This window comes from Panthera onca, chromosome A3 (assembly GCF_046562875.1).
Source record: "Panthera onca isolate mPanOnc1 chromosome A3, mPanOnc1 haplotype 2, whole genome shotgun sequence".
In the NCBI taxonomy this organism is placed as follows: domain Eukaryota; kingdom Metazoa; phylum Chordata; class Mammalia; order Carnivora; family Felidae; genus Panthera; species Panthera onca.
Window position 1 is genome coordinate 111070879 of NC_138341.1, and position 20963 is coordinate 111091841.

Here is a 20963-nt window from a genome sequence, read left to right on the forward strand (position 1 = left end):
ATTTGAGGTTTCATCCTCAAATGCAGTCCGGGCTTGATGGCCTCTCTCCTGCTGTCCGCAGGTGCTGGTCGTGGGTCTTCACTGAGGGAACATCTCCCATTGCTTCAAATCTAATGATTTCCAGAACATGACTTTGGGGGTAACACTTTGGTGGTGTAAATGGCATGCACGCGGACCCCAATTCTGTCTGTAGCTCCCCTATGGCTGTGGACAAGGCTCTTCCCTCTACATAAAATGGGAGTGTGGAGGGATGTGTGGGTGTCAGCTCTAACACTTTCAGGTTCCTCTTCAATGCTGGGAGGACATTCTTGGATCTGGATCTGGATCTGGTCAGAGTGTTGAGGACCTGAGATGGAAGCAGGGAGAACCTAGGAGTCGGCCAGGGTGATGGTGGGCTGGCAGGGCAGGGGTGGCAGAGCTGGGTGGGCCATGGTCACAGTGATGCTTGATCAGCCTCTCGGCAATGACGGTGATGGATGACGGGGGAAGAGGTTCCCAACATCACCCATCGTTGTCCAAAAGTTTAAGTTAGATTGCTGAGTCTAACACCTTGTTTCACAGATGGGGAAACAGGCCCAACAGAAGAAGGGACTTGCCCATGTTCGCAAAGTGGGGCAGAAACCGAAGCAGGACTGGAACCCAGGCCTCCTGGCTCCCACGCAGGAGAGGCAGAGAGGTGGACAGGGAGGGACCAGGGGCCATCTCCTCCCCTCTCAGCCCCTGGTGGTGGCCAGTCACTTGGCTGTGGCCACGTGGATGATCACAAAGCCTTTGATGTCTGGGAAGTAGGGGCTGACGAGGTCCACCTGCAGCTGCCTTGGGCCGCTCTTGGAGGGGGTGATGTTGAACTGGACCGAGGCCCTCTCCTGAGGCTCCAGGCTGGGCACACTGGGGAAAGGGGATGGGAGAAAGGCAGACCATCAGCCCCCTCTCCTTCTGAACCTGGCCTGCCCTCTCCAGAGCCCTTGGGATCAAGGACACACCTTGAGACTTGACATTTAAGCCTCACCAGTAGGCTTCCAGCATAATTTTCCCTTCCACCACTTCTCACCTCTTTCCACCCAACCAGGCTTGTCTCCTCCCTGTGCCCTGAACTTACCTTACACTTCCTCTCTCTGGGCTTTTGTCTGCACTGTTCCTCCCACCTAGGTTGCCCTTTCTATTCCGATCACAACCAAGGGCCAGATCAAGTGTCTCTTCTTCCAGGAGACCCTCCCCGACAATACCAGCCATTGAGACCTCTGACTAGGAAACCCTCCATGCTTCTTGGTACCTGAAAACTTCTCAAGTCAGCATTCAAGGCCCAGCTCAAATATCAGCTCCACTGCAGCTTTTCCCTGGTTCCACCTCATCCCCAATTAAGGGCTACTCCTGATTCTCTGGACCCTGGAGATCCATTCCTCTGCACAAATCACACGTATCTTCATTTGAAGGACCACCAGTCTAGGAGAACACTTCTCTAGGCAGAACCCCATCTGTTCATCTTGGTGTTCCCAAAGTTGACACATGGCTCCGAGAAGAGGTCATTATGATGAAGGATCATGTGAACGAGTGAGTGTGTGGATGCAAGAACGAAGGAGTGGATGGTTGAGAGTAAGTCAACAAGTGCATGAATGAACAGAACATGTGTGAATGAGTGGGGGAAGAAACCAGTCAAGACTGAGTTGAGCAGATAGATGAAGTGAATGAATGAGGGAATGAGTGAGTGGATGAGTTACACAACTAAGCTAATGACGGAAGGAAGGAAGGAAAGAAGGAAGGGAGGAAAGGACACATAAATGAAGGCTGATGTAGGCTGTGAGCTGGTTCCTGGGAGTCCAGGGTATCTCCCGCACCCCTCTCTGTTGGTAGCTTCACCATCCTATATAGAAGGTGGACCTTCCACTCCCAGGCTGATACTTACTCAATGCTGAGCTGTCCCTGGAGAAGGCCACTGCCCTCCACCATCAGCATACAATCCTCCACTGTCTCCAGGAGGGGGTTGACCACCGTCACTTTCACCACAACCGCCACCCCTACCATGGCTGGGCCCAGCACCTGGAGGGGTAACACCCATAAGTCATCCTTCTCCTCCTCCACACTCCCCCAGGAAACCTATGGGGCCCGGCTGGGATGCCGGTTGGATCCTGGCATGGGCATTAATCATGGCATCCTCCCACCCCGTTAGTGAACTCCATCATTATATCCATCCCCCTGCATCCATGCCACCTCTCCACTGCCAGAGCTCATGGCACAACTCCCCGGCCTCTGATGCCCTCCCTCAGCTGTGAATGGGGACTTCCAGGAATGGGGGATGCAGACTGGATTCACCTTGATGGTGATGACATCCTCCAGAGTGATGTCCTTCTCCACCAGGAGCTTCTCTCCTTTGGTGACAAAGCACATCGCAGCCAACAGGATCTTCTTGTCCTCTGTCAGGTCTTCCTTATACTGAGAGTAAGCTATTGTGATTGGGATCTTTTTCTCTGGAAGGGAAAGCAGAGGTGGGAGTTAGGGGTCCAACGTTTTCTTTCAACGGGATCCAGAATGAGGCGGAAGTCTCAATTCCTACTTATACTCTCTTTGGCCCTTGTCACCAAGCTGGGATGGGCATTATTAGTACCAGTTCACAGATGAAGACACCTAAGGCTCAGAGAGGTTAATTTCTTGCCCAATAGCAGACAGCAAGTAAGTCAAGGAGCCAAGACGAGGTGGGATTCAAATTCAGGCCAGTGGGCTACCTTCACACCACACAATTTCTCCATGAACTCCCAGAGGTGTGTTTAAATTTCCCCTAATCATTCCAGATGGAAATCCCCCAGTCCATTATGTATTCCTCCCATTAGGAATCCACTCCCCGTTTATTGAGCACCTACTATGTGCCAGGTGCAGAGAAGAGAGAGGTCAAAGGTCTGCCTCAAGCTTCCAATCCAGTGAGGAGGCCAACTTCTTTGAAGCTTCTCCAAATCCTCCCTCGCCATGAAGGCCCATCCTAGTCAGCCCCACCAGGGGTGGAAAGCCTTCACGGACACCCACTCAAGTGATCTCGTGCCCTCTGCCTTCTGAGCTCCCATGGTCCTGGGACCCTCACCAGCCACAGACACCCTGCCTATGCATTTCCTTCTTTCGAGCAAGGCCATAGCTGATTGCCAGTCATATTTGGATTTTTTGGACCACCATATGTTTTTTCTTTTAGGTACGATGTGTTCTTTCCAACTTGCTCTAGGTTCTACCACCTCCCACTGCTCTTCCTGTAATCCTGTTTCCTTCTTGTCCCTGAAGTCATCTGACTTTTCAACGTGTGGATTTGGGTCCTTAAAGGATTTGAACTTGGTTCACTCCATGCTCCCCCAGAGCACATGTGCATATAGTAGATGCTTCCTGAATGCCCAGATGCTGATCCATTTATCAAAATTCTACATTGTTTTATGGGTTTCCTTAGTCCAGTAGGCCATTACTAAGACTCCTTACTACAATCACAGCAATAATTAATAATGGGAAAAGCTGACTTTTACTAACTTCGCTGCTGGGCCCTGGGGATCCAGCACATTCATCAACTAATTCATTCCGTCCATACAACGATTCCATGAGCAAGTATTATCATCCCCAACTTCTAATAACATCAATAACACTGTCAGTCCCTGCAAAAAATCACATGTTCCTTAGGTTGTAAGAACTATGCCAAATGCTTGATATGTTTTACATCATTCACTCCTTGTGTGGTGGGAGATGGGTGGTTCTCAAAGTGTGGTCCTGGGCCCAGGGGCACTGGCATCATCTGGGAACTTGTTAGAAATGCAAATTCGGGGTGCCTGGGTGGCTCAGTCGGTTAAGCGTCTGGCTTCGGCTCAGGTCATGATCTCACGGTTTGTGAGTTTGAGCCCTGCGTCGGGCTCTGTGCTGACCGCTCGGAGTCCGGAGTCTGCTTCGGATTCTGTGTCTCCCTCTCTCTCTGTCCCTCCCCCGCTCACGCTCTGTCTGTCTGTCTCTCTCAAAAATAAATAAACATTAAAAATAAAAATAAAAATAAAAGAAATGCAAATTCTAAGGCTCTGCAACAAAATATTAGTGACTTGAATCCCTCAACGTATACACAGAACTATCTATTTATTTAAAGATTATGCATCTATTAAAATGATGTGAATGAAGAGCTTATAAAAATATTTAAAGAACAATGTGATGTGGAAAGAGTGGAAAGATGTAGAAAGAACAATGTGATGTGGAAAGCACTAATGAACATTAAGCATGCACAGTTTAATTAGAGATGTTTCTCAAAAGGCAAGAGGAATTAAAAATATGGAAGGAAAACATGTTAACAATTTGTAGGTGGGTGGCAGGATCACGGGTGACCTTTCTCTGTGCTCTCGAAATCCTTAATGAATATATACTACTTTTTTTTTTAATATTTATTTATTTTTGGGACAGAGAGAGACAGAGCATGAACGGAGGAGGGGCAGAGAGAGAGGGAGACACAGAATGTGAAGCAGGCTCCAGGCTCTGAGCTGTCAGCACAGAGCCCAACGCGGGGCTCGAACTCATGGACCGTGAGATCATGACCTGAGCTGAGGTCGGACGCTCAACCGACCGAGCCACCCAGGCGCCCCTAATATACACTTACTTTTAATATGAAAAAAAAAAAAAAAAAAAACAACCCAGGAGAAAGTGTCTGTTAATATTTCCTTATGCAGTGTTATTGTGTGACTTGGGTTTCGTGAAAAACAAAAAGCAAAAACGTGAAAAGGTGCGTGACATCTCCTCTACGTGTTTTCACTCTGTCAAAACACACAAGCTTCCCCAGAAACGGGCCCAGGGGAGCAGTTTCTTTGTTTAATTGAATCCTGAGAGTTCAGAATGTCATGTGAGGGAGGAGAGGGAGAGGGGTGGGGGAAGGGAGAGGGTAGAGGGGGAGGGGTGAGAGAGGGGGAGAGGGAGGGGGAAGAGCAGGAGGGGAGGGAAGGGAGGAGTGAGGACAGAGAAGGGTTGTAGGGATGCTGGCTCATGTGTGCAGAATTCTCGGGACAGACCCTTGCACGTGCGACCACGTGGCAGCCATTTCTTACTGGTCCACGCCTCTCACACAGGACTTTTGTAGCCAGACGGGCTCCAGAATAAGTTGGATGTTAGAAAGGTAACACGGGGCCTATGTCGTGAAACGCTCCCAGCAGGTATTTACTCGGGGTGTCACTATTCACACGAACTGCGATCCCCTCTTCTTCATACGTTTGTCACCAGACGGTCAGGGGCTTTTATTATAAGTCTCATTACTTAGCCCCTCTGAGCTCAGTTTTCTCACCCGCCAAGCGGGGACGAGAGGCAAGGCACTGTACAAATGGCCAGAAGCTTGCCCATCTTTCCTGGGGATGGAGCAGGATGCTGGGAAGTCCCGCCCCGTCCCCCCAACTCCCGCCCCAGTACCCCCAGTAAGGGGTTCCCACCGGCGGCCTTCCTACCTTCTTCGGGCCCCAGCCGCACCGTATGGGATTCGTGCAGGATCTCCGCCACCGGCCTGCGGGTGTAGAGAATGGTGGCGCCGCTCAGGTTGACTCGGACCCTCTGGGCCCGGGAGGTGAGGTTGGCCAAGCACAGGGCCAGTCTCAGGTCGTGGCCCAGCATGGGCGGCTCCAGCATCTTGAACTTGCCGGTGATGCTGGGCTTGGTGGCAGGCTCCAGGAGGTCCTCCCGCCAAAGACCACGGCCGCCTGCCCTGCGGACCCGGCTCCTCCTCCCGGAGGCTTCCACACTGAACAGCTTCCTCACGGCCTTGCGGTACACCTGCCTCTCCTTCCGGGATCCTGCAGGTATCGTGCAAGGTGAGGCGGGCACCCCTCTCCTCCTCCCCCCGTCCCGGGGCCCCCGGGGCCGTCCCTGCCCATTTCCCTTCCTCTCCAGACAAAACCACCGTTTACAGACTGACAGCCCAGGAGCCAGAGGCGCACCTCAGCCAGGTGCCCTGTGTTCGGTTCTGGGACCATTTGAATACGTTTCAAGTCAGTCGCCAACAACTTCAGATCGGGAAATTTCGCACAAAAGTGCAGGTTCGCGGCTTCCCTGACAACTGGGTCGGAAGACTCGTGACGCGGATAGCTGACGCTTTGTACACTTGCTATGATGTGCCGGGTTCTACAGTTCTAGATGCTGTATTCTCCCCGAGGAAGTCGGTTCTGCTATCACCCTGTTCTATAGGTAAGGAGATATATATGTGTGTGTGTATATACACACACACATATATACACACACATAAATATATATACACATATATATTTATTTATTTATTATTTACTTATATTATTTTTTATTATTATTATTTATTTTTATTCATTATTATTTTATATTTTATAGGTAAGGATATATATATGTGTATATATATATGTGTGTATATATATACACACACATATATATATTTGTTCATTTATTATTTACTTGTATTATTTTTATTTTATTGTTATTATTTATTTTTATTCATTATTATATTATTTTATATTTTATAGGTAAGGATATATATGTGTATATACACACATATATGTGTATATATATGTGTGTGTGTATATATATGTGTGTATATATATATACACACACACATATATATTTGTTCATTTATTTATTATTTACTTGTATTATTTTTAAGGATTACATGTCAGTTTCTGGCTTGTCCACTGGGCAGAAAGAAGATGGCAGGTTCGGTTGGGTTTGGGGCACCTGTGGGACATCATGCAGTGGAGTCCAGTTGGACGTATTGGTCTGGAGGTCAAAAGACAAGTCTGTGCTAGCAACAGGGCAGGTGGGAGATCAGGGGTCCTGACCTTGCCTGTCGCCTTGTAGACAGCACCGAGAGTGCATCAGGCCAGTGGGGATTATAGGTGGGACCGTGAAGAACCCCAAAGTACATCACCACCGGGGAGGGGGGGTGGGGGCAGCCATTACCCACCTGTAGACTGTTATATCATATTATATTTTATATATATATTATATTTTATATATATATATATATATATACACACACACATATGTATATATACACACCCATATGTATGTACATATACATACATACATATACATACATACGCATATATATCCTTACCTATAAAATATAAAATAATACAGTAATGAATAAAAATAAATAATAACAATAAAATAAAAATAATATAAGTAAATAATAAATAAATGAACAAATAAACATATATATGTGTGTGTATATATATATATATACACACACATATATATACACATATTATATTTTTATTTTATTGTTATTATTTATTTTTATTCATTATTATATTATTTTATATTTTATAGGTAAGGATATATATACATATGTATGTATGTGTATGTATATGTACATATATGTATGTGTGTATATGTACACATATGTGTATGTGTGTATATATATGTGTGTGTATATATATACACACATATATATGTTTATTTGTTCATTTATTATTTACTTGTATTATTTTTATTTTATTGTTATTATTTATTTTTATTCATTATTATATTATTTTATATTTTATAGGTAAGGATATATATATATGTGTGTGTATACCTGAAAGAAAAAACATATGGTGGTCCAAAAAATCCAAATATGACTGGCAATCAGCTATGGCCTTGCTCGAAAGAAGGAAATGCATAGGCAGGGTGTCTGTGGCTGGTGAGGGTCCCAGGACCATGGGAGCTCAGAAGGCAGAGGGCACGAGATCACTTGAGTGGGTGTCCGTGAAGGCTTTCCACCCCTGGTGGGACTGACTAGGATGGGCCTTCATGGCGAGGGAGGATTTGGAGAAGCTTCAAAGAAGTTGGCCTCCTCACTGGATTGGAAGCTTGAGGCAGACCTTTGACCTCTCTCTTCTCTGCACCTGGCACATAGTAGGTGCTCAATAAACGGGGAGTGGATTCCTAATGGGAGGAATACATAATGGACTGGGGGATTTCCATCTGGAATGATTAGGGGAAATTTAAACACACCTCTGGGAGTTCATGGAGAAATTGTGTGGTGTGAAGGTAGCCCACTGGCCTGAATTTGAATCCCACCTCGTCTTGGCTCCTTGACTTACTTGCTGTCTGCTATTGGGCAAGAAATTAACCTCTCTGAGCCTTAGGTGTCTTCATCTGTGAACTGGTACTAATAATGCCCATCCCAGCTTGGTGACAAGGGCCTATTTTAAACTGACATGTAATCCTTTTTATAATGTTGCTGGATTCAGTTTGTTAGCATTTTTGTTGATGAGTTTTGCTTCTACATTCTTAAGGAGTATTATCTCTAGTTTTCTTGTGATGTCATCATCTGGTTTTGCTATCAGGATGAATGAATTGGGAAGTGTTCACTCCTCTTCTATTTTTTTTTCGAAAAACGTTTGAAGAATTGATATTAATGCTTTCAGTGTTTGGTAGAATTCACCGGTGACATCATCTGGACCTGGTCTTTTCTTTGTAGGAGGTTCTGGGTTACTAATTCAGTCGCTTTGCTTGTTACACACCCATTCAGAACTTCTATTTCTTCTTGAGGCGGTTTTGGCGATTCCTGGAGGAATTTGGCCATTTTATCTAAAGTCGCCTAATATGTGAGGACAGTCAGTGTGTTATTTGCACGCATGGTTTCCTTGGCTTGAAGGGCTTGCTCTCTCGTGGCTCAGCCTCTGGGCTGACTCGGGGGTACGAGCAAAGCACACCACATCCAGGAGCTCTGAATCTTTGTGCCCTATTGTGTGTGTCCTGCTTCAGTAGACAGAGCGAGCAGACGAGCCCGAGTCCCTGGCGTCCCACCTCCAGAATGGGCTGCCCAAGCCCATGGCTTGGATGAACAGCGCTACCTACGGGGAGTCTGGAATCAGGAGGCAGCATGCTTTCCCAGCCCTTTGTCTCCTGGTTAAGTCTTGTTGCCTTCAGCCTCTCTTCCCCTGGAATGCCTTTCCGGACACTTCCCCTCTGGCTGAGTCAGGACTCCCTCCTCTGTGCTCCTTCAGCCTTCTGGCCTCCCCACCACAGTGCTGACCACCCTGTGCTGTCCTCACACTATCGGCTCACCGCGTAGCGAGTTCTCTGGGCTCTTCTCTTTGTTTCCTGCCTCTGAATTATGCCCGGCAGTCAGGAGGCACTCTCTTTCCAGCACATAGGAAAGAGCCTAGCGGGTATACAGAATATTGTGGGCACTCATGGAAGGGAGGGGCGGTCTAGCCCCGGGGGTGTGGGGAGAGAGGGTCAGAGGTCCTGAGATTAGACATCTCGTTAGAATCCCCGCTCTTTTGAGGCTTGGGCCACTTGGGGAGGTGACTTCACCAAGCTGTGCCTCAGTTTGAGTATCTGTAAAATGGCATTTTTATGAATATTAAATAAGATAGTGCATGGGCACCAGTTACCACCCTGCGTCACACGTTTCAGATGCTCTTGGTGTGATTATTATCATTATTATCAGCCTAGACGTGAAGCCACTTGACCCACCATAGGCGGTCGATCAGTAGTAGATGCGATAAGACAGTGGCCAGAAGATGTACCCCAAGAGTGTGGGCTCTGGAGCCGGACTCCCCGTTTGCTAGCCACGCCCCCTGGCTGAATCCACTCCCTTTGCTGCACCCGTGTTTGGACTGGACGCTGTGCCAGCGTCTACGCCACAAGCTCACGCGAGCGCTTTACAAGCACTTGTTAAATACAATAACTAAATAACATGTGAAGACGGCCGGGCCCTGGCAGGCGCTCAGTGATGGTGACCGCTGTCCCCTGTTACATGATGGCGATGTGTCCCGTGGCCATGGCGAGAGTTTAGGACAAAAGACTTCCAAGACTCCGTGCCCTAAGCTCCCGATGCTCCCAGCGGACGGGACCAGACATCAACCCACAGAGCTTAACGAGAGAGGCGCCAGTTCAGAGGAGGCCTCGCCACCTCCCGCCCCATCCACAGCACCCTGAGACAGCAGGAAGGGGCCTGCGGGGGCGGAGGTCATCAAGAGCGAAGGAAGTGCCCCGCTCCTAGGGAAGGGACCGACAGAACATTGGTGTGCGTGAGGACGCAGGGGTGTTTACAAGAATCGGTGTGAGGGTTTGGGGGTGCTGGCTGGGAAAGATCGGGGTTGACTACAGGAAGGGGAAGCCGGCACTGCGTCCCCACGGGAGAGGTGTGCGGATCCTACGTTGCTGACCGAACAAGCAGCGGAGAACTGACGGGCCTTGGCAGGGGGAGGACGGCGTGCCAAGGCCTCTCTCTCACCCGCCTTTCAGTAAAGGCCCTGCAGAACCTGCAGTCAAAAGCCGCCGTGCAGCAGAGGGAAGCCGTGTGACTACCAGTGTGGTCGGGGGGCATCTGCTAAAAGTGGGGGCCAAATGTCTCCGGAGATCGGCAGTGCCTGGCGGGGGAGGGTAGAGCCCGGAAGCGGTCCCGATGGCCCAGGTTGTCTTGGAGCCACCACCTGCCCTCAAGCAGAGAGAGTGAACTGGGGGCAGGGCACACTCACCCAGGGGCAGGGAATCCTTGCCTGCCCAGTACAAAGACATCTGCTCTCCTCTCTCCTCCTCCTCCTCCCCTCCTCCTCCTCCCCCTCGGCCTAACACTCTAGAAGACCCACACTGTGTTCTCAACATCAGCTGTGCGGGGGGATCACCTCAAGAGCTTTAAAAAGTCCTGGTGCCTGGGCCACACCCTCTGGGCGCTGTGATTCCTTTGGGCAGGGCACACGCAGTCTGGGCTGCAGCGATAGACTAAAAATGGCCATAATACTTTCATTGTAACTCCTACCACCAAAAGGTGGAGTCTGCGCCCCTCCGCCTGGAGCTGGGGCGGCCTGGAGAACGGCTTTGACCAACAGAAAACGGCAGAAGTGGCACGATGCAAATTCTGAGCAAGGCCTCTAGAGACCTCGCAGCCTTCATTCTCCCCCTCTGGGAATCCCGCCCCTTCGTGAACGAGCCAGGGTTGGCCTATTGGGCCAGGAGAGGCCACGGCAGGGGGGGGGGGGGGGCAAGACCAGGCTGCCCAGCGGACCCATCCAAGGCCCCAGACACAGCAAGATCCCAGCCGACTCCACACGGAGCAGGTGTACCATCCAGCCGAGCACAGCCCAGATTGCCGAGCCCCGGAATCCTGCTCAAACAAGGAGCTGTTTCATCTACACAACGAACCACAGCACCCTCGGTGATCCCAGTGTGGACTGGAGCTGCAGACCGCTATGCTGGGGAGTAGACAAGGGAGGGGTGCAGGCGTCCAGAGAGCCCAGTGCCCCCTTCCTGCAGAGCAGCCTCCCCGGGGGGAAACTGGCTTGCACTCAGGGGAGCGGAGAGAGACAGACCCGCTCGTTATTCAAATCTCATTGTTTTAATAAGCAGAATTGGCGGGCCATATTTGGGTCGGATCATGGCATTGGTAAGAGACCTGTTATCCCACGGGAAAGAGTGACTGGAAGCGTGTATAGCTGGAGTTGGCTATTAAGAAAATACGCCTGTTGTGTTCTTGTACCCCGGCGAGCACAGGCTCTTCAAGAAACCAGTAGCCAGCAATCTGTGAATTTCTAGAATTCACTAGAATTCTTGGCAGATGCTAAACTGAAGCTGCTATCATTACTATTATTATTTTAAACTATGCCTGGTGCTGCGTAGCCCACGTGTTCAATAAATAATACCTGCTACTATCATCATCATTATTAGTATTTATGATCATGGGGGAATATACCTAACACAGTGCCTGGCAGAGTAAGTGGTCAATGAAATGTAGCTTTTATTATTAGATGTGGGAAGCTTTCTACTTATACACGGAGGAAGCTATTAATAGAAGCTAAAGGCACTCGGCTCAAAGCACAGACACGGCGCCGAATAAAGCTCTCGAGGCTGCCATACTGTCCTTACCTTCCGGATACTTGTAGAAGCTCGTGATGTCCACACGGGAGTCGCTGCCCACGGCCTTGGTGCTAATGCACCTGCCGATCTTCTTTGTGTCCGAGTATACCCGCTCCCGGCTCTCATCCTCGTGCCACAGCCAGGTGACGTAGTCCGCATTGACCTCCGCAAACACAAAGGGGCCGTCGTGGGCCAGGTGCACGTCCCCCTCGCGGATGGCGGTGACCGAGGCTGGGCCGCACCGGAACACACCTGGGCAGGAGGGGTGAGCGTGAGCGGAATGGATGAGGCAAAGCGGGGGTCTGGGACCCACCCGGCTGAGCCCCTACCTTCGCTCTCCTCCTGGGGGGTGGCGTCCAGAACCTGCCAGCCATTGTAAGAGGGGCCCAGGTCCTGACGGGCAAACCAACTCTCATTCCAGACATGGAAATTCCTGCCACAGAGAGAGGATGGGGCAGGGTGGCCTTCAGTGAGACAGAGGCCCATAGGATGGCAAGTTTCTACTGTGAGCCAGGCCCTGGGCCCAAACTCCGCAGTACTGTGGCTGAATCTTACGAAACATTCAGTGCGCCATGTTGATGAACAGTTCTATATACGATCTGTATGTATAAATGTATGTATGTGTGTATATATGCATGTATATATATATTCCACTTGTAAGTATATGTATGTATGTACATAGATGTATATATATGTGTGTGCGTATACATATATATATATATATGACATATATATATATGAAACTGTTGTTCAAGGTGTCAGAAATACAATCACAGACAACACAGAAGATCTTGCCCTCATGCAGCTTACATTCTAACAAAGGAGAAGGAGGGGGAGGCACCAAAAATAAGGAAGCAGCTATAAATAAAACAAATACAAGTAACAATAAATACTGTGAAGAAAGAGAGAGACCTGAGTAGAGACTAACTGCTGGAGACCTGCTCTAGGAAAATGACGTCTAAGGTGAGGCTTAAATAACAAAGGCTTAGCCGTCTGAAGAGCGAAGGGAACAGTGTTCCAAGGAGAAGGAACAGCATGTGCAAAGGCTCTGAGACAAGAAAAGGCGTTGTGTATTCAAGGAACAGAAAGTATGTAAGTATGGGGTACCTGGGTGGCTCAGCTGGCTCAGCGTCTGACTCTTGATTTTGGTGTCATGGTCCCAGGGTCATGGGATCGAGCCCCGCATCGGGCTCTGTGCTGAGCGTGCAGCCTGCTTAAGATTCTCTCTCTCCCTCTGCCCCTCTCCCCACTCACACTCTCTCTCTAAAAAAAAACACACAAAAAAACCAAAAACCAACCAACCACCCCCCTCCCAAAAAACCCCAAGAAGGTATGTATCTCTAGGCTACAGCCAGCATGAGGGGCAGGTAGGGTTCAGATTACGCAGAGCTCTGTAGGTCTTGGTAAGGAGTTCAGACTTTAAGTTTCCCGTGTCAAAGATGGGACTATGAGACCAGCAAAGCAAAGTGACATCATTTGCCCAAGGTCATGCAGTAAGGAAGCAGGAGGGAGAAACCCCAGGTTGCCTGTCTTGGCATCATTAGAGCTGACCTCAGCATTCCTCTTAAGGAGGTAGTGATCTTTGGGAGAATATCTGGATAGGCATTTGGGGGCAGACTGATAACCTATGAACTGACAGGGGCCCCGGCACCAAAATGTCCATTCTGTGTGAAGAAAAACTTGTTGTTGTTGGTGGTGTTGGTGTTGGTGGTGGTTCTCCTGCAGGGAGAGGGGATGAGGGGAGCCAACAGGAGAAGGAAAGGGGAGAAGGGAAGCAGAGGGAAAGAATGAGGGCAGAGACCTAGAGAGTGTGCATGTGGGGGAGGGGCGGAGAGCGAGAATCCCAAGTAGGCTCCATGCCTACTGCAGACACAGTTCCACGCCATCAGGGTGGGACCTGACTCGGGGCTCAGTCTCCCGAAGTGTGAAATCATGACCTGAGCCAAAATCAAGGGTCGGAGGCTTGAGCTACTGAGCCACCCAGGGCCCCCCCATTTTATTTTAAAACTGCGAAATGCATGAGCAAGATGAACAGTATTACACTCTGGTGCCGATACTAAGTGGGTAAAAAGCGGGGCAGTGAGAAGACTGAGCGTGTATGTTCTTGTGTCTGTAGAGCCTCCTTCTGAAGAGACGCGGGAAGCGAGTCGCCATGTTGGCTCCGTGAGGAGGACGGGAGGCTGGAACCTGGCGGGTGGCCCATTTTGTACAGTTTGAGCGTGAACGCACATGCGTGTATTTCCTATTAAAAACATTAAATTAAAATGAATTGTTCAAAGCTCTCGGGGAAGAGTCTTGTCACAGCTGAGGAGGGAGGTTGCCTCCCACCTGAGAAACACACATGGCACGCAGGCAGCTGACAGAGGCAGGGGCGTGACACGGGGGCCAGGACGCAGAGGGAATCTCAGTCCTCATCCCCAGGTCACAGGAATCTAGGGGAAGGCTCAGAGTCCCTTGGATGGGGAACCAGGGTTCAAGGCACTCAGATCTTGAGTCCCTCCTTTGGCCTCTGGGTCACCCCTGAAGGTGCCTCTCCTTCCTGCAGACAGGGTCAGGGAGCCCTCGGGCTGGGCTGGGTTGGGGACCCAGGGGACTAGGACCCACCACATGCTGTCTTCTGTCAGGTCCTCCAGGGTCCGCCCGAAGGAGTCCACATATTTGTCCACGCTCAGGTTCCTGTCCGTGTCATGGGCCGAGTTAAAGTTGGACACGACCCGGGTCGCGATCCCCAGGCACCTGAGGACTGAAAAGCAGGAGGCTGGCGAGGTGCCCCCAGCAGGCAGTAGGCCTCATCTCTTCCACAGCCCTTCCCGTGTCTGTCTGTCTGTCTGTCTGCTTTTCCTGCTTCCGCCCTCGGAAGCGCCTCCTTCCCTGTAGAACCTCTCAGGGGACTTCCGAAGACACTAGGCCACCCCCATTTGAATCGCGGGCTCTGAGGCCAGTGGGAACTTGGAAGTCATATAATAACCATGTAATTGCCAGTTCGGGTTCGAGGGGACTGGAGGCCTGGGGCGGGGGGGGGGGGGCACAGGATTTGCTCAAAGGCACTCAAAGAGCTCGAGACAGGAGCCGGGCCTCCTTCAGCAAAATAAAAGATCAAAAGTTACATAAACGAACTATCTGGTTTCTCTCATCGTTAACCAGACTTCTACTTCCCCATCACCAATTAAAGAACACTTGGGGTGCCTGGGTGGCTCAGGCGGTTAAGCGTTTGCCTTCGGTTCAGGTCACGATCTCAGGGTTCAGGAGTTCAAGCCCCATGTGGGGCTCTCAGATGTGCACACAGAGCCCACATCAGATCCTCGGTCCTCCTCTCTCTGCCCCTTCCCCACTTGTGCCTGCTCTCTCTCTCTCAAAAATAAATAAATAAATAAAAACTAAAAAAAAACTTAAAAAAATTAAAAAAAAAAAGAAACACATTTTAAAGGGGGTGAGGGTGGGGGTGGAGGGGTGGGGTGGACTGTATGCAAATATATACAAATGGAGGCAAAAGAGGGAGCCGGCCTGGGGTCAGGGACCCTCTTTCCCTGGGTACCTGTGCACATGACTCCAGCGAAGACCCAGCACTGGCCGTATTTGACTGGCTTGAACCTGCCCTTGAACCACTTGTGCAGAATGGCCACGCTGCCACGCCAGTGCAGGGGGCTGGTGCCACCGCCGTACTTGCCCTGCCACTGGCCTTGAACCACTCCCCGGTCGTTGTTGCTGTTCACCTGGACGGAGGGGGGCATGGGTCCGTCACCAGGCAGGGCCTCCCTCCTCAGGGCGTCGCCACTATAAAGTCCCCTTACGCTTTGGACGCCCTCCTCATTTGGGGTCACCCCTTACTTTTAAATTACCTGAAAATTAGGGGCATCTGCTCTCTTAACATACCTACTTTGGGTACCATTTATTAAATGACCTGCCATGAGGATTCTCTGTTACTGAAAATTACCTATGGTTTTGCAGCATTTTCCCTTTTAAATGATCTGTTTTGGGGACTGGTGCTGGTATAAGTATAGAGATAGTGAGATTAACACTGAGATTAAGAGGGGTGGAGGGACCCATCCAAGTCACATGGCAAGTTAGCAAAAAGTGTGGGTGACCCCCAAGTTCAGGACTTTGACTTAGAGCCCGCACTGTTATCCCACAGGGCTGTGACACTCTACTCTCTGGAACTGGTCACAGCTTTTGAGTCTCTGTGTTCCAACATCCCTCTGGGATCTTGAGGAATGAAGGGTACCAAATACGAGAAAATCGGCTCCATCCAATTGTGGAATCACAGATAGCCATCCTCTGACAACCTGCTTGTGGTCGGCCTTCTGGCTGTCTTTGCAGGAGGAAGCGTTGTTGTGTGTAATATAATAAGGAAGGCACTCTTCCCAGGGAGAGATGGGCCTGTGCACTCCCTCCCTGAATCTGGGCTGGACTGTGACTGCTTTGACCAGTGACTATGGCAGAAGGGATGCGGTGGCAATTTCCAGGGCTTCTTTTTTGGAACAGTTGTTTGGAGAGAAGCCAGCTGCTACGTCTGATGACCCTGAGATCGCCATGCAGTGAGGAAGCCCAAGCTAGCCACACGGAGAGGCTGCGTGGACAGAGAGCCGTGACGGGCCAGCCTCAGCTGTTCTAACCACCCCGGCCCAGGGACAGGAGAGTGAGCAAATCATCTTGACATTCCAGCTCCAGCAGACACAGCGTGGAAGAGAACCAAAGATCCAGACTTCTAGAACCAAGGCCGCAGATATACGGTCTCATCAAACCATTCCAGCCAACTGCAGCCATTCAGATGCCCCCAGCGGAAGCATCATAGAGGAGAGACAAGCCATCTTGTCCTCACGGCGCTCTGCCCAAGTCCCTGATCTATAAAACCGTGAGCATAATAAGCGGCTGTTTTGTGCCACTGAGTTTTGGGGTGGTTTGGGGGCAGCGATAGAGAATTAAAACAAAAGGTGACTTGGGAAAATCATAGGATGGGACCCTGGGGTTGGCTCAGGGACCCATGAGAAAGTGTGTATGCAGGGACGGTGGGGCTCCTCACCATGGCGCTGATGGCCCTGGTGACGTAGATGGGGTCATGGCGGCAGGACACGTCGATGGCTGGGTCATCTTGGTAAAGAGGACTTCGGTCCAGGATGGAGAGGCAGATGTTCAGAATGTCCTCCTCAAACTGTCCCCAGAGAGTTTGTGCTTAGAGGCCAGAGTCTCACCCATATTCCAGACCCTCCTAAAATAACCTACCCAGTGGGTGCCTTGTGTTGTGCACGGGAATTCACCTACCCCCACCCTGGGACACCACAGAGCATCCCCAGCTCAGAAACCCTCCCTCAGAGAGTCACCGCGAGCCAGAAGCTCAACCTTAATCAAGTCCCTGCCCTGTGCCGTAACTGCCCCCAACGCTCCCCACTACCCACGGTAAAGTTTGTGGTAAACGAGTGACTCTGGAGTCGCGTCTACCCGGCCTGCCCACTCCTTCGGTTTCAATGATTTTTCCAAATACATTTGAATGAACGGACAACATTTAAACACCGGAGCATCTTGGGGCGCCTGGGTGGCTCAGTCGGTTAAGCATCCGACTCTCGATTTCGGCTCAGGTCCTGGTCTCACGGTTCACGGAATCGAACCCCATGCCGGGCTCTGCGCTGACAGTACGGAGCCTGCTTGGGATTCTGTCTCTCTCCCTCTCTCTCTGCCCCTCCTCTTCCCCCGCTCTCTCTCTCTCTCTCTCTCTGTGTCTCTCTCAGAATAAGTAAACATTTAAAAACTGGAGGATCTTTACATACAAATTAAGATTTCAGTTCTCTGAAGCTCCCTGAAGGATCTTTGGAAGGTCCGGGGAACCCTGGGTTCCCTTGGCCACATGGCAGGAAGAGGTGGGTGCTGAGAAGTGGTTACCCCTCAGGCGGGCCCCAGACTCTCCAGTACCTCCATCACTACTCGGATTCAAACTCTGGCTCCTGAACCTGACAGTCAGGGTCCTTCACTGGCCCAGCCAACCTTTCTCCAGGACACCCGCGGCCCAAGCAGAACTAATTCCTCTAGCAGACCCTCCTCTGCTCCCTAACTCCCACCTGCTATGGGCTCTGCCCTCTCCCTGGCCAGGCTGTGCCCAGCCCCATTATCGGGAAGTCTCCACCATCCCCGGGGTGGATTTTCTTTCACACTTTTCTGACTTCCCTCTGGCCCCATCTCTACCACTCTGATGCCCGCCCCCCTCCCCACCCCCCACCACTCCACCATCACGCCCTTTATTGTAATTATTTATCTGCCAATGTCTCTTAAAAGTGTGGTCCCAGACCCGCAGCCTCAGCACCACCTAGGACCTCGTTAGAAATGCACATTCTCAGAGCCCACCCCAGATCTACAGAATCAGCAACTCTGGGGTGGGGCCCAGCCACCCGTGTGTTTTAAAGAGCCCTCCACGGGATTCCGGCGCACGCACAAGACTGAGCATCCGTGATCGAAGTTATCGATTCTTCTACAAAGCACCGTATCCAAAGCACCTCCCCTTCCCAAGGACCCAGAGCCTGTCTTAGCGCAGCTATTAGTAGATTAGTGAATGAATGGATCTGTTCTAGGAGTCAGCCCAGCTTGTCCCTGCTGGGGAGGGAGGAAGTGAGCAGAGCAGACAGAAGGGCTCCTGGCCTGACTTTCTGCACGCCCCGGCCCACATCCCCCCCCCTCTGGCCTGTGCTTCTGGAGACCTGCCCGTAGTTCCAGCCCTGGGCTTGGATGTGCTTCTCCACGCCTCGGAAGATGATCCCGCTGTCATTGAGCACGTACTCCTGTCTCTCCTCCTCTGAGGCCAGAAACACGTCGTCCTCTGAAAAGCAGTTGTCAGGCTCAGCATGGGCTGGGGCTCTGGCCTTGCAGGCCTGGGGAAGGGGCTACATCAGGGAGAGCCCCGGGATGGTGCCGGGAGGCTTGGGACCGGAGAGGGCAAGAGGGGGCTTGCGGGCTCCTAGGCTGCCTTCCAGCGGAGCCCCATTCCCCCTGGGGGCTCCGTTCCCCGGGGCAGGGACCCATCCAGCCCAGCCCAACCCAAGACAGAAGGACTCGAGGAATCCTGACACCTTTGAGAGGCCCTGCTTGATGGCAACAGCAGCCTCATATTTTAGAAATATTTAATAAGAATACTGACCCCAGTACCCCTTACGACGGACCTTGTACATTACAACCATTAGCGCTATGAGTTCTCACCATAATCCCAGGAGGTAGGCACTGTTATCACTCCCGTGTCACCCATGAGGAAACCAAGACTCATAGAGGGAAGCAGAGCTAGGACTGAGCCAAGGCTGCTGATGGCTCAAGCCGGGCTCTTGCCCATTGCTGGGCCTCTCCTCCCACGAGGCCCCATCCCTGCCTACTGGCCCCCGCATGCCAGAAACCCCTGATTCTTGCTCCTCCGGCCCAGGATCCTTTGTAGCACCTGCTACCGGCTTCCTCTGCCCAGTGCCCACCTCTGCCTAAGCTCAGCTCTTGCCAAGCTCTGGGCATCCACCTCCCTGTTGCTTAGTCTGTCTTCCAGGCCCCTGCTAAGGGCAGGCCCACCTCTAGGACAGCTTCCGGGAAAGCTTGCCAGCTCCTACCTGGGCACCATGGGTTGAAAAGGAGAACAAACTCTCCCAGCTTTCGGTCATTTTGTTTTCGGCGAGAGGAGACCCTGGTGCTCATCAGGTAGCGGCCGATGACAGCGTTGGGAGGGCTGCTGATGCTGATGGTCACGGTGTTCTCCGTCTCAGCCTCCTTCACCGCTGCCCAGGTCTTGCCCACTTCCGGCTCCGATATCTGGAACACGGCTTTGGTGTGGCGGTCCTCGGAGGCCTGGGGTCCTGGCGGAGGGGAGAGGCACTCAGGAGATCCAGCTGCCCCTAGGGAACCCAGCTCTAGAGAAGCAGAAAAGCTACAACCCTGGAATGCCCACCTTCGCTCCCTGAACTGCTGGGACACTGTGGGGGGCCACCTCCGCGGTTCTGATTCCCACCCACCTCCTGGATCTAGGAGAAAGTAATGGGGACTTTCAAAGTCCACCATTTGTCTAGGAAAGAAAAGCTTGGGCTCCCAAAGTACCTGAAGAATTTCCGTCATCTTCCAGAGCCCTCGATTCCTTGGTATGCAGAGAATTCCAGAGCTGTCCTCTCATCTCCCCCACTGCCTGCTGGCAATGCCTGCCGGCTGTCCCGTCCCCGCAAGCTGTCATCAAAGACCTCTAGGGTTCCGGAGCTCAGCCCCCCTTGGCAGGGACACGCTTCCCTCAAGTCTGGGCTGGTGCCCAAAGGGTCTTGGGTCACCGGTCACAAGAAAAATCTTTCTGAATGTAGACCAGCAGAGGGCATTGGCCTGACAATTACCTGTCTCCACCGTGAAGATGATGGTCTCCTGGTCCTCCAGGGGTCTGCTCAGCTCCAGCACCAAGGTGAACGTGTGGCCCCTGCGTACCACCAGCTCAGGGCAGGGGTACTCCTGGGTGTGGTGGGCAACGCCATTCTTCAGGCTCTGCCAGTCCACCTCGGTGACTCTGATCCCTGAGCCGGGGGAGGACAGGGAGGTGAGGCCAAGCCCTTGACATGTTTCTCACCCCCCTCCGCCTTGCCCTCCTGCAGTCGTTTGTTCACGCGGCTACTTTTTATCCTGTGCGATTGATTCCGGTCATTCTCAGCAGTTCACGTTCCTTAAAGTTTCCGCCGACATCGAATTAACGAATACCGAACCACGACTCTTACAGCAAATGCAGGGTTAGGTTCTTGTTAGCTTCTGTTCACAATTCTTCCATCTGCTGATCAATATGTAACCTTCTCTTGTGTGTTCTTCTGTTTAAAGACACCTTATTTAATATATCGTTGAGTCATTAACGTTGAACTCACGGACAACGTAATTCATGCCTGAACCAAGTTCATCTGACACACTGGTTTTCTTAGAAGGCACATCACAGCCTCCTGTGTTTAGGAACATTGGGCAGTGCTTTAGCCCTACACTTGGGGCCCTTTTAAACAGCAAAATTCCCGACAGAGAGGGACAAACATGCAAAAAACTGTGGCATGAAATAGACCTCAAAAGGACACTGTTTACAGTAGGAGGGTGGAAACAAGAAGGCAGGGTGTGGACTTTTTCAACCTTATCTGGAAACGAGCATGTTAGGTGACTCCGTTTTTCCTATTCTGTGCCTGGCTGCAGGTGATCACGAAAGTACC

At 51.1% G+C, this 20963-nt stretch overlaps 1 protein-coding gene across 1 annotated transcript; it reads right to left on the reverse strand.

The window, feature by feature from the left end:
* Nucleotides 1-645: 645 nt before the first annotated feature.
* On the reverse strand, nucleotides 646-20652 carry TGM6 (transglutaminase 6). The gene is made up of 13 exons (XM_078443812.2): nucleotides 20637-20652; nucleotides 20124-20333; nucleotides 19362-19604; nucleotides 18477-18595; nucleotides 16814-16942; nucleotides 15329-15506; nucleotides 14398-14536; nucleotides 12123-12226; nucleotides 11803-12045; nucleotides 5430-5771; nucleotides 2311-2465; nucleotides 1904-2037; nucleotides 646-888 (listed from the first exon to the last, which is right to left on the reverse strand). Exons 1-13 carry the CDS (start codon nucleotides 20650-20652, stop codon nucleotides 735-737), a joined length of 2166 nt encoding a protein of 721 aa, XP_078299938.1. The 3' UTR covers nucleotides 646-734.
* Nucleotides 20653-20963: the final 311 nt, after the last annotated feature.

Coding starts and splice junctions, on each gene's coding strand:
- TGM6 (XM_078443812.2), bottom strand. Junction 16,943..18,476: donor AGGGCTGGAACTACGGGCAG/GTCTCCAGAAGC, acceptor CTCTGGGGACAG/TTTGAGGAGGACATTCTGAA. Junction 12,227..14,397: donor CTGACAGAAGACAGCATGTG/GTGGGTCCTAGT, acceptor TCTCTGTGGCAG/GAATTTCCATGTCTGGAATG.